Source organism: Parasteatoda tepidariorum, chromosome 7 (genome assembly GCF_982258835.1).
Source record: "Parasteatoda tepidariorum strain Cologne lab strain chromosome 7, Ptep-v5.0, whole genome shotgun sequence".
Lineage (NCBI taxonomy): Eukaryota > Metazoa > Arthropoda > Arachnida > Araneae > Theridiidae > Parasteatoda > Parasteatoda tepidariorum.
The window spans coordinates 7,396,004-7,409,717 of record NC_141761.1 but is presented as its reverse complement, the minus strand read 5'-3'; the positions used below and the strand labels follow the sequence as shown (position 1 = coordinate 7,409,717).

At 32.6% G+C, this 13,714-nt stretch overlaps 1 protein-coding gene across 3 annotated transcripts in view; it reads left to right on the top strand.

Annotated features, from left to right (window-relative positions):
• The window catches only part of LOC107444770 (puratrophin-1), a 286,553-nt gene that overhangs the window by 109,950 nt on the left and 162,889 nt on the right, over positions 1-13,714 (top strand). For all 3 annotated transcript variants that reach the window (XM_071182931.2, XM_071182930.2, XM_087167220.1), the window contains exons 4-5: positions 4,131-4,259; positions 9,840-9,957. In XM_071182931.2, coding sequence (XP_071039032.2) covers positions 4,131-4,259; positions 9,840-9,957 — 247 coding nt within the window. The remainder of the gene's footprint in view (positions 1-4,130; positions 4,260-9,839; positions 9,958-13,714) is intronic.

Genomic DNA, 13,714 nt, shown 5'->3' with positions numbered 1-13,714 from the left:
TTGATGAAATGTTTGCGTGTGCGTCATCTAAGCTGTGTTCGGTGAGATTATTGCACTCTCGTGTGCAACTCTGCTGCATTTTGCAAGATATTCTCAATTACAGACTTCATTTTCCAACCTCTGATATCGAACCGAAAAATCTCTCGATCATTTTTTAATGGCTAATATAATCAAGAAAGGAATTCTTTGTCAGAAACTAGTTATTTTATCAGGATCATGTAAAGTCTGAAAATTATTTTGTATTTTGTTAATATAGTGCTTAAAAATGTTTTTTTTTTTTTAATATTTTGTTAATATAGTGCTTAAAAATATATGCTTGAAAAGTACTACTTAAAAGGTGCTTATTTTTTGTTGAAAGATTTGGCTACACACCATGTTATAAAATAATAAAATTCGACTACGAATTTTATCCTGATGTACAGCTTCGGGAAGTGATAGAACAAACAGTATTACTTTATTTAGGTAGTGCTGGTAGTGGCGACGATTTGGGAAATATCCTGTAATCCTGTTTAAAATCATCCTGCGGTATAATACCATTAGCGACGGTAAAGATGTGGGGACGGATAGAATTGGTATTTAAATGCAATATTTTATTCATTATTGAATTCGTAGAATTTATTCTCCCTTCAAAATTTCCATCTCATCAAAAAAAAAAAAAAAAAAAAAAAAAAAAATCGCAAAAATGAGGATTTTTTTTATTACGTCATGTAACACAAAAACTTATATTAAAATAAATTAACAGTAATGTTCTTGAATGAAAGCTAAAAATAAGAAGCTATAAATATTTTATTTAGTCTCATAAATGCAAATTAAATATTTTAATTAAGGAAATTGTACAGGGAATAAACTGATTTAAAATAAAACAAATGAATTATTTCTCAAAATAGGATTCAGCATTCGGTGGAGATTAAGTTCAGTATATTTTTAACTTAAGAATATTTAAATTTAGTAAATTAAAAGAGATTTTATGAACTTTAAAACGGTTTTTTTAAGTACTTTTTAAGCTACCAGGAATTAGAAACAAAACTCAAACATAGTAACCAGTTTAAAACTCACATTAGAATTTCGCGTTGTGTTATAATATTGCATTAAAAACGAATTGTTTAAATGTAACATATATTGACGATGAAATCAGCGCAAAGAAAGTCACGTCAAAAGCAACGCCTGATTAGAAACCGTTATAATACCGGATTAAAAATATCAGGCTATTCAAAACCCGGTACATAAGTCTAGTTGTTGAAATCTCTAAGATTTGGCATGAAATCGGCACAAATAAAGCTCATATTTAAAGGTACGACTAGAGTGTGGTATTAATCATCATCACCATCAATGGCTCGACAGCCCAGGGTGGGCTTTGGCCTTCTCAAGAAGTTTTTCCGGATTCCTAACTTTTTTCCTGGTAGTGTTTTCCAGTTTTAAGTTTTTAAGACCAAAAGGTCTTTTTCTAGGCCAGCTATCCATCTCAAATTCGGCCTGCCTCTTTTTCGTGTGCCAACTGGTCTGGCATTGAAAACTCTTTTTGTCTTACGGTCTCCGTCCCTTCTGATAACGTGGCCTGCCCATTTTATTCTTTGTCGTTAAATAAAACTAATTATGTGGTGTTCATTATATGAGTGATAAAGCTCTAGATTTGAGTGTCGTATTAACACATATTAAAAATGTCGGTATTTTCAAAATCACGTGGAAATACCAAAAAAAAGAAAGTTAAAAATAGTTTGGATTTACGATAAAATTGAAACAAATAAAGTACATCAAAAGTGATTAGCACGATCACGATTGGGTAGTCGTTATAACATCGTATTAAAAAGAGCGGTATTTTAAGCGGAAATCGTACAATAACTTCCGAAAAGTCACATTGAGAAGTCACTATGAATCGGACTCAAATAACGAGCTTCAAAAGTGATTACTAAAATTCGAAATTTACTCATCGTAATTTGGTAGTACTATAAAAAAAATCGAGAGTTTTAAAACTGTGGAAATTTATTGCCTCCGAAAAAATAGCTATCGAAAAACTACATTGATTTAGATTTGGTGAGTCAAAAACTTCAAAAATTTCGATTTTTTTTCTTTCTTTATTTGTTTCAAAATTTTTTTATTATAGTTTATTTTTATATGTTCATGTGCCACAGCGGATCCCAGGTTGTGCACCCTTAATAGATCGTTTGCTCACTTGTCCTTCGCCTGACACCACTGCTTTCAATTTAATATTTTTTTTATTTTCTATTAAGAATTTCTACCTTTAACATTTATTACATTATATGAAAGTATAATATAGCAATTGATAAGTAAAAGAGTATTAACCCATTTTACCATTTAAAAAAAAAAAGATCGCTCTTTCTATTCAGGGCTAACAAAGCCATTTTAGCACTTGAAAAACTGATCAAAAAACCTGTCTGATTGTTCTTTTTGGATTAACCTGTAGACCTTTGTTTGGTAGAAAAAAATGTCGAATAAAAAATCGTTTGCTAATAATCGTTTGCACGTAATTCTTCGCTTTCCATATTATAATTGATGGCCGATACTATTTAAAAATATACAACACTATTTAGTTTTCTACTTTTAAGTAAAGATACATTTTATGTTCAAAAAATCAATGCCTAAATTTTAGAAAAACGTTATTTATAATTCGTTCGCCAGGATTTGCCTCCGCTTTCATTACGTGGTATCTGACGATACAATTTTGCTAATTTTGATGGAAGGATGTGTGAACAATCCTGAACACGGTTTGCTATTTGACAAAAATATTCATTTTGCACTCTTCATGTGCATTTTTTTTAACATTAAATATTTCATAAATGTATTGATATTTCCCTCTTTTGAGGATATAGTTTGTCCTTTTTCGAGACATTTTGCTGCACTATATTTAATTAGCTAGAGTAAAGAAGGGTATAATAGTAGATGATAAAGCAAAGGAAGTGACTGAAAAAGAATTCACTGTTTGCGTTTGGTGAGCAATAAGGGTTGTCTCAATTTCAAGCTCGGTGACGTTTCTCCTGTTACTCCCCGTGCTTAAATGAACTCTGCATGCGAGGAGGTGGAGCCATGTGCCAACTTCTGATGAACGAACTATACATAAATATTAAAATGTAGTGTTTAGTATAATTTGTATTCGTAATGTCAATCGAAAGCATTCCCGCCTGGGTGTCACAAAGGTCAGGGCTCGTGACCATTATGGTGACAAGAAAAGGCCTTCCTTGACAAACTGGTACCCTTCCATTAGGGCTGGAGATGATGTCACTATTTTCTTTCACTAGTTAAGAATTCTCAATTTTCGAAAAAGTTTAAAAAATACTACATTTGTTAAAACTGGGGTGTTGAACATGGTGACCACCAAAAATGGTGTGAATGAACAAGTTAATACCAGGACGAGTGTTCATATGCATTTTTAAGGGTGATCTAAACGTTAATTATTGGGAAAAGCTCCGATACTGAATTCATGAATAATTTTCTTCAATTTCTCAGATTTTTTGTTTACAATCGAGCAGAGACGGTAAAAGATGGGATCCTAAACAGAAGTATAAAAATGCGTGTATTTTTTTAGGTATACCATTAAGAGGCTCTCATAAGGACCTGCAGTGGGCTGATCGTTAAGACACCGCAGATCACCGAAGTCGAGCATCACTGGCTGCTGTCAGTGTCCGAATGGGTGACCACTTGGATCAGTCTGCGTAGGGACAGAGGGTGTGCGGTACGAGTCCTCGTTATACTGGTCTATCATAAAGGGCTCGACTTCGCTTGCAGGTTGTCGGGCTACCGAAGCGGGGGTTGCCATCCCCTCTGCAGAAGATCAAAATTGTGATGGCATGTCTTCGGATCATTCTCAGGGATGTTTCCCAGACCGTCGCCAATTGCCCATTGTGCAGCTCTAGTGTGACGTAAATGAACTACAACACCAATCTGGCTTATCATTATATCTATCTCCTCCTTATTTATGCTCCTTAAAAAATTCCAAAATCTTCTAGAAGCCAATTTGCTCATCTTGTAGAAGCTCATAAGGACCTGTATAAAATAATATTTGTGTTTGATGAAGGAACAGATTTTTATTTTACTTTATAAATCAAGATATTCTTACTGTCATTACATATATTTCACACTGTGAACAACATTCTAGTGAGTATTTTTCTTTTCAGCTTCCATCAGTCATTTGTTCGGTGAGGAGGACATTGATGACGGATATTGCGAACACATTCTGACTCAACCGGCCACCGTCAATCAGGTGGATCCCGACCTCCTTCATTCTCAAATAGCTTTCATACCCGGTAAGATAGAATTTATTTTTTTTTGAACTTCATACACTTTGATAAACGCCACAACATGAAATGTCATGGATTGCAATAATTGTTTTTAACTGTTATGCCAGCGTGGTAGCATGAGGGGACTACGTCACCAAACTAGTATTCCTTAATTAATTTGAAACCGCGTGATTATTTTTTTAATTGTGCGTTTGAAACGTATTTGTATGAAACTAATTACTAATTTAAAGACGGTATTTAAAGAAAATTATTTATCCTGGGAAGCAAAATTAAGGGAGGAATGATACTAATTCATTTTGGAGAAGTATAGTAAATAGCCATCTGTTGTTGAAATCTATGATGCTTCATTAAATTACCAACTGGAATAAAAAAATAAACTATGTACTAAAAAAATAAATAATACAGAAATGATACTAATTCGCTTAAAGGAAAAAGCAAAAATTCGCCGTACTATTATTATAGCCACTGATGCTTAATTAATTTTGGTAATAAGTACTGATTTCAATATAACAATTGGATTTGTACTGAAAAATTTAATTCAGAAATGGTACTAATTTGTTCAAAAAAAAAAAACATAAATGCAATCGACTTCACTTTTATCAATACCCATGGTACTTGATTAAGCAGCGATGATTCAGGGGAAAGCGCGTTCGCCTTCAATTGAGGTGATCCGGGTTTGAATCCCACCGATGGCTGGTCGATACGAATCTGCATCCGACTTGCACCGACCACATTACTGACGTGAAATATCCTCAGTGTCATGGCTTGGAGTCCCTTTGCCGTCAGGGTAACCGTGGGAGGTTATCGTGGTCTCCATGTAACGCGAATGCGGGTTAGTTCATAACCATCTAGAAAGGAGGAGGCAGTCATCAATTCCGTCGATACCTACTTGGGGGGGGGGGTGCGCGTTCATAAATATTTACTGATAAATAAGTAACAGATGAAGGCTAGCATTTATTCTAGCTTTTAAGCTAAAATCCAACATTACTACTATTTTTAAATTACATAGAATACATAAGAAAAATAGAAAAAAAAATGAATACAGTTAAATACATTAAAGATCTTTTCCTTAAATTATATATACAGTGGTGGCCAAAAGTGCGGACATTTTTTGAAAGTTTCATGTTTTTCAACTTTGTGTGCTTGAAGAATATATTATTTTTCACTTAAATACAAACGTTTATATATCAAATTGAAGGTAATTTAATGTAAAATTTAATAATAAATACAGTATTACAAAATCTGTATTACAAAAAAAGTTATGCAACTAATAGTAAGATCTATCTTACACAATCAATACTTAGTAGGATAACCCTTATTTTTTTAAGACAGCTTCACAGCGTCTTTTCATCGAGTGAACAAGTGTTTGGAGTTCATCTTTCGTAATCACATGGTGCCAAGAATCAATTATAGCTTCATTAAGTTGTCTTTTATTGGATGGACGTTTTTTTCGCACAGAAATTTTCGAACGTCGCCACAAATTTTCAATAGAATTGAGATCAGGGTTGTTTCCTGGCCAAGATAATATATCCATGCCTTTATTTTGAAACCATGCTTTGCATACTTTTGCTGTGTGGCATGGAGCTGAATCCTGCTGAAAAATAAATGGCGTGTTGTTGGGGAAGAGATCCCTGATGGAAGGTATCAATTTTGGTTTCAGGACAGTTTCGATGTATTTTTTGGCATTCAGGATGCCATCAATCACTTGAATTCGGTCCATACCATCTGCAGACATACATGCCCAAATCATGACATTTGTTGGGTTTTTTGTAGTTGCTTCAATGCAATCAGGATGAAGTGCTTCACCTACTCTACGTCTCACGTATTTTCTACCATCACTACCAAAGAGTGATATTTTACTCTCATCGTTCCAGATTACTTGCTTCCATTGATTTTCTGACCGAAACGAGTTAAGTGGGCAAAAGAACATATTAGATGGTCAGATTAAATGGTCAAATTCAAAAAATATATATATATTCAAAGAAAGATTGGCGTTCCACGATATGGATGACTAATCGAATACAACTGCGGTCACGGCCTCCTCACTTCTAGATGGTTATGGTTAGTTCAATGAAAAAGTCTTCTAGGAAAGCAAATTTCTCCCAATACTTGATCCAGGAGTTCCCTTGTCTTCTGGATTGGGTTCAAAAATGACAAGGCTACGGAGTTGAACATAAGTAGTCATAAACCCCCAAAAAAATTGGGTCGGCTGTTCAACGACGGTAATAAAATATAAAATAAAATGGTAAATTGGTAATAGTCTCTTTTTGTTTCATGGCAGTTGGAACAATTTTAATCAATGCCAATTATAGGTAAAATAAACATATTTAGTATCCATTAAAACTGCATTTATATAGATACTCTGGATCGAGTGTTTTTTGCGGGTTAAATCGCTTAATTGTGGTAAATTTTGACCATCGTGAGTTGTCCTCGAATAATTGTAATGTATGTATATATACACGAACACAAAATGGAACAATATTAAACTTGAGAAGGAAAGAAACACACCTTGAAACGTAATCGCCTATATATTTCCAATCGATTACCTTGATTTCATTTGTTCTTTCTCCCCAAACTAATAACTTCAGATATTTTTTTTGTAGTTTTATGGTTTTCCATTTTGGCATATAAATTCATTTTTTTTCATATGTCGAACATGTGACATTTGACTTACATCCGAGAAATCGAGATTTTCACCAGTTGAATATGTTTACTTCCAATTCCTGTATCTTAGTTTTCTTCGACTGGCTTGCTTTATTACTCTCTCTGGGACATACTTGTCTGTGTTATTTTGCCACCGAATGAAGAAACTGCTTCTGCTCTGACTGCATGGTAATGCTGACAGTGCAGTGCTGTCATGTTGTTGGTGCTTTTCATTTATATTTTTATTCTTTCTATTTTGCTGTATTTTTTTATTCTAGTGAAATGGTTTCTGTTCCTATATGTGGTGGTAGTCACCATTGTTCTAACTCATTTGTAAAATATTAAAATTTACCATTACTTTAATTATTTGACAAAAATATTCGACTCATGCGCGATAAATTAGTAAGTCTGTGATAGTGAAATGGTAATTAGGACTCCGTGAAACTAAAATAACTGCCTTATAATATGTTTTTTTAAAAGAAATTTAACGAATTTTAATATTATTTTGAAAAAATCTACAGCCAAACACATTTGAATCGATTGAAAATAAAGAAACGGTGGAAAAATGTCTAAAAATCCCTACCTTCTTTTCTTTTTTGCTGTTATCGATTTTTTGATTCCCTCCCTGTTATATTTACTCTTGTCTGCGGAAATAGGAGTGACATTCTACCCAGGTAATATTGACATTTCTCTCCCTCCCCCCCCCCCCAGATCTTTCCAGGGACATCAAAAGTTGTTCCTCCCTACCTGAGTTCCTTTCTCCCTCATTAGAATTCTTTATAGGGAAAGATAGAAGGGATGAGAAAAGTTTTTCCCTCGAGGAGATATTGCAGGCGATAAAGAGCGGCTATTTTTCTTTATAAAAATGCCCCCTCCCCCATTATATTGTGCTCAGATTCTTTTTTCTGTTCACTGTAAAACATTTTAGTGTATCTTTATATCAAAAATGTTTCTTTGCACTGCTTTTAGTGTTGACTGCTTCCTAGATTATCCCGAGTTAATTCGGATATGTAAATATTGCAAATGGTTATTATCCAGAGAACACTCGGGCTTAGCACAATTTGTCAGTACGTTTTTACTCGACCAGAATTAAACAAAAAAATAAATAAATAAATAATAATAATAATTCGCTGTGATTGGAAGTTTGCAAGGTTTTGTTTGGGAGTTGTTGGATTGCGTTTTGTGCGCATTGCTGAATTTACAGTTAAAAAAAAATCACTTGAATGAGGTGTGAAAAGTATCCCTTTTGTATTGTGTCCCTTCTTTTAAAAACTATCTAATATTTAACTTTTTTTCATTTGCCCGAGATAGTTAACTGATGGTAAAGTAAATGTTTTTTACGCATAAAAAATAAAATAAAATTTCAGCTTAAAACTTATGTATGATGTTGTAGTTCCTTGCATTTATTAATAAAATGAAAAAATTGGTTGATTTGTTTCTCCAAAAAATAGGTAAGGGAAGCGGTTAAATTGATTCACAACAGTTTCAATAATAACAATTAGATATAATACACATTGAAGTCTGTAAAATTATTTTTATGGTACAATTTAAAAAAGTTCATTTAGGATGCATTCATTGTTGAAATGAAATCAAATATTAATCAAACATGCGCAAAGTACCATTAAAATATTAAAACGGCTTCGAATTAATCTTAACAGAACAGAAACGAATGAAAATTAAATATTATAGAATTATATAATAATAATGATGTATGTTTAAAATTTAAAGTATTAATATCTTTAATGCGCAACTAAAAACACACATCATTTTGTTGTGTAGAACTTTTGTTTTAGTAGATATATAGATAAAACAATTACGAACTCGGGTCCATTCTTACTGGATTATAAACAATCTATTGCCGGCATTCAAAGTACGTCAACGTTAGCGTTTTTGAAAGGAAAATATTCAGGAATGTTCACTTTATTTAGATGTAACTACACCTTTTCAAGTGTATATACAAGGTATCTGCGCTCCTGGCAATTCATTAGAAATCGTGGTAAGTCATGAATTTCGGTATTGAACAAAATGTATCATGAAACGTCATGATTTAAACTTTTTTTTTTTTTAAAAAAAAAAAGGTCATGGATTTAGGTCGCCGAAAAATCAAATTTTCAAAATGGAATTTGACCCCCCCCCCCAATCTTATGATGTTCCAAATATCTGAATGTGTAACAAAATCCCCACTCAGTCATAATTTATTGAAATATAAAATGTTTTTATCATTTTCTTTAAAAATGATGGTGTTCTTTCAAAAACTGGAGGAAAGAACGTCATTTCTGGAGCGAATTATCTTTGAAACTTCTGTGATTTCAGAATTTTTATTTGTTTTTTCAATTTAAAATTCTAACTGAAGCAAGTCAGTCATTGGCGAATTTTTTTTATTTGGAAATGAGTACAGAAAATCAGGAGTATTTCTTTCTTTTCCGATGAACAAGAAAAGTATCTTTAGAATGTAATTCTGCCTGAATTCTGCTTTTTTTCTTTTGTATTTTTTTCACTTACTTTATTGCTTCAATTCTTTCATTACTCTGTTTCTTAAATTTAAAATCTATAAATATGAAGAGGCAGAGTATAACAGTTTTTGGTAAAACCTATCATTTCAATTCGTGTTATTATAATGCTTTTTTAAATTTATTATTCTATTTTTGTCTGGAGGAAATAGTCACTTCGTTAAGTCATGAAATGTTCTAGCAATAAGTCGTGAAAAGTCATGAATTTGAAAATCTAAAATGTAGCAGATACCCTCCTTTAATTAAAATTTTCTTTAAATTTGCTAAGAAGCAAAGTTGTTAATTTCCTCTCGATTTGATTATTCCTTGATGTAAATTATGATATATGTGTTTCATCCCTATTCTTTGAAAAAAATTCACCACTTAATGTAAATTACGAAGGAACTATTTTTCATAACTTTGTCGGTAAAAAGAAATGTTTTTTTTTTTACAGGTTGCAGAGATCTGAAGGGCCGTTCTTGTGTGGTTATTTCAAGTGATGCCATTAAAGATAACAACTTGTCTTCCTGTCATTTGGCGCAACTTTTCCTCTACTTCCACTCCATTCCCGAGTACGTCATCAAACAAATAAGTTCTTAACGTTTTTAGAATGGACCCCATTGTTTGAAACACTTTCATGTTTTTTTTTTTTTTTTTAAGCAGCTATATATTTCCGCTCCAGTTTTTTGGTGAATATACTTATTTAATTCTTTCATGATATTTCAAAGTATCCATTTGCGTGTCAAAATATTAAATTATGGGCTAGAATTTTCGTGTCGTCCGGCCTGGAAATTTTTGGTATGGAGGGTTGGTGGAAGTTTTCACAGTTTTCCATGTAACGGATTGTTCCAGCAAATGTAAAAAGGCAAAAGTTAAAAAAAAAAAAAAAAAAATTCAGTAACTATTTAATCGATTATTTTCAATTTTTTTTTTTGGTCATCTTTTACATTTTGAGGAAATTAAAAATATTTATCGATAAATATTACGATAGGAGTACCAAGCATGCTTGGGAACTAAACACTATCGGTTCCGCGTTCGGCTGACCAGAGTAGACCTTGGCCTTCTATGGCCCCTGTCGCTCCACTGAGTTTATATATATACATATATATATATATATATATATATATATATATATATATATATATATATATATATATATATATATATATATATATATATATATATATATATATAATGAGACGTAAAATGACCTCAGTGGTAGACGAATTATGGGTTAGAGTCCCCTTTCCGTCAGGCTAACCATGGGAGATTTTCGTGGTTTTCTTCTCCATGCCCCTCAAATACTTGTTAGTTTCCTCTAAGGTTCCTCCACGAAGGCAAATGTCTCCCAATACTTGATCCACGAGATCCCATGTCTTCTGGATTGAATTCAAAATTATTAGGATACGGAGTTAGTTGTCGTAAATGGAAAATTCGATCGGCTGTTCTATGACGGTTATAAAATAGAAGCAAAATACCTCTGGGGTTCAGAATCGGATCGTACTCTGATTCAGATCAAACTTACGACCCGTGGATGAATGACGTAGAAATGGGTCCTCCCTGTAAAACGATCTGTGAGTGGCTGAAGTCGTATTTTCGGCCATAGATGGCGCCACTGAATAAACACCTTATAAATTGGCTATGATTTCCTATCGCAGGCTTTGCTGGTATTAGCATAAGTTGCAAATCTTTTTGATGTTGACAATGTTTTTCAGAGAACAATGGAAAAAAAAAATATACAGTTAAGTTATTCTACATCTTTCATACTAAACAGAAATAATTTAAGTACTATATTTCTATTATTTTTACAAACAAATTTTGCAGTCCCTTCGCACTCATTAAAAATTACTTCTATCGTATTTTTTTAACGAAAAAAAAATTTATGTTATGCTATCTATTTTTTGTTTTGTTTCAGTGTAGGAATCCGCAGTGATAATAAAAACAATGACTCTGAACTTCGACGCTTTGTATCTGATATGTCTCTAAAAAATGAATCTGATATTTAAAATATCAGGTTTTGTAACTGATACCTAGTTGTATCAGTTTGTAACGGATACTAAAAATCCCCATCTAGTGTGAAGGAAAAAAATCGAAACAGGAAGTATGAAAAAATACGTAATTCTATTCATTTTATTCTCAGTGGTTTCCCTTTGCCGCTATTTTTTTTTTTCTTCAAAGGAATTCACCTCTGGCTTCTGAGTAAAATGTAAAACAAGCCTTTCAATCCATCAAAATAAATTACCTTCCTTCCCTAGGGATTGTTCTTTTTGTAAGGGTGTGTGTGTGTAAAATGAATGTATACATTTATATTCTTTTTCCCCCTCTGTTTCTAATATGCAATTATCTATGCAAAACCATTTTTCCCTCCCTACTTTCTTTCAGTCTTGCAAAGACGTTGATGGATTGGGTCAAAACATGAAATATGTCTTTAAGCAATGAATTTATACCAAAAAGAAATAGACTTTTGGATGGAACTGACCTTCACAAAAAAGCTCTCGCGGTTAGCTCGACGGGATGCTATGAAGCACTTCCCACCCGCCACTTACCCCTGATCCGCCCATCTGTGAGATTATCTTTGAGCCAGAATTCGTGTCCATCAGCCATCATCCCCGGGATTCGAACCTGGGTCACTCCTATTCCCCGAGACCTCTTCTTAATGTTACCTCCCATATCTAGGCATTGACAATCATAAAAAGTTACTCAATTATTGCAAAAAATAACTATTAGTTAAATTATTGATTTTCTTTGAAAAATCAAATTAGGGTGGCTTCAATAGTTTCGACGCGGTTGAAAGTAATATTGTTTTTGTTCATTTCTGTACAATTAGTCGGTAAGTTTAAAAACAAACCGAAAATTTGACACTTCATTCTCTTGACCATTAAGTTTTTTTTTAGAGCTTTTTATTTTTAAAAAAATGCTGATTTGTTATAGGTACCCTGACACGTCGAAATATTGAGGTCAAACCCCGCTATAGTGAACATGATTTATTGTGAACCGGATATAGTGAACGAAATGATCGCTCCATTGCCTTTCTATACTCATATTATATTATTTTTTGTGAATATAGTGAAACAAAAGAAGAGAGAAAATTGGTTATTATGAGCATTTTCGACTGATATTTTTTTTTATTTTTCGTAAAAATATTTCATTTTTCGTGATCGTAATTGTGAAATTTCTTCATAAAATACATATACAGATTTTTGAAACCATCTATTGAGGTGGTATGTAACACATTTTTTGTTGCTACCTATTGTTTTTTAATCATTTTTGTATGTCTTTTTATGAGTCATTTATTTAAATAATGTGTCATAAAAGGGAGCAGTTCGGAAAAATGAGTTGAAATTGTTTGCAGTACGAATAGAGTGAAATACCGGTTATAATGAACCAAAATTTTGGTTCCTTGAAGGATCACTGTAGTATGTTTTTGTGCCTGATTTTTTAACTTGCACTAATAATTGAGTACGTTCAAGCCTTTTAACCAATGGCTCAATAATAACAACCACCGCCTTGCCCGGCTAAGACTGCATATTGTTCTAACGGTTCATTTAACATTGATTATTTCTGCAGAGTTTACATTTTTAATAGTTGATTCTTTTTTTTATTTAAATTACGCTGGAATTGTTTTCCGAAACTTTTCTTGTACGAACTTTATTTCATTTATTTGTGCAATAAAATATTTTTATTCCTAGTTATTTTTTGCTGGAATATAAAACAATTAATGTACTTAATTAGTTTTAAATATTCTTATTTACTTGTTATTTTGTGACCAGAACGATAGATTTTATTTTTATTTATTTAATTATTTTTTGACCAGAACATAAGACGATTGATTTTTTATTCTGATTTAGTTAGTTGTTTTTTGACCGGAATATGAGAGGATTGATTTTATTCGGTGATTGAGCCCCATTTTTTCCCCCCTTCCAAATACCGTTTCTCTAAGGAAATCCCTCGGGGGGCCAATCGATTTGAGACGAATTAATTGTCATTAAACATTCATTACACGTGAAGCTCAATTCCAAACGTTACGGAACTATCAGTCATTGATGCAAATCCAATTAGGTATTTTATTAAACTCACAGAAGTTTAAAAAATTACGCACTATTTACCACAAAAATTTATCACCATTGTGAAACACATTTTACCACGCAATTTTACCATTTTCAAAAAAGGTGTTAAATAGGGTTTTAGTAATTAGATGAGAAATTTTAGAACATCTGTGGATTTTTCTCCAAAACTATAAAATATGCGAGAAATTTTTAAAATTTAGTTTCATCACAGTTCTGTTGGCAGAATTGTTATAATTTGGTCAGAAAATCTCCACATTTTGTA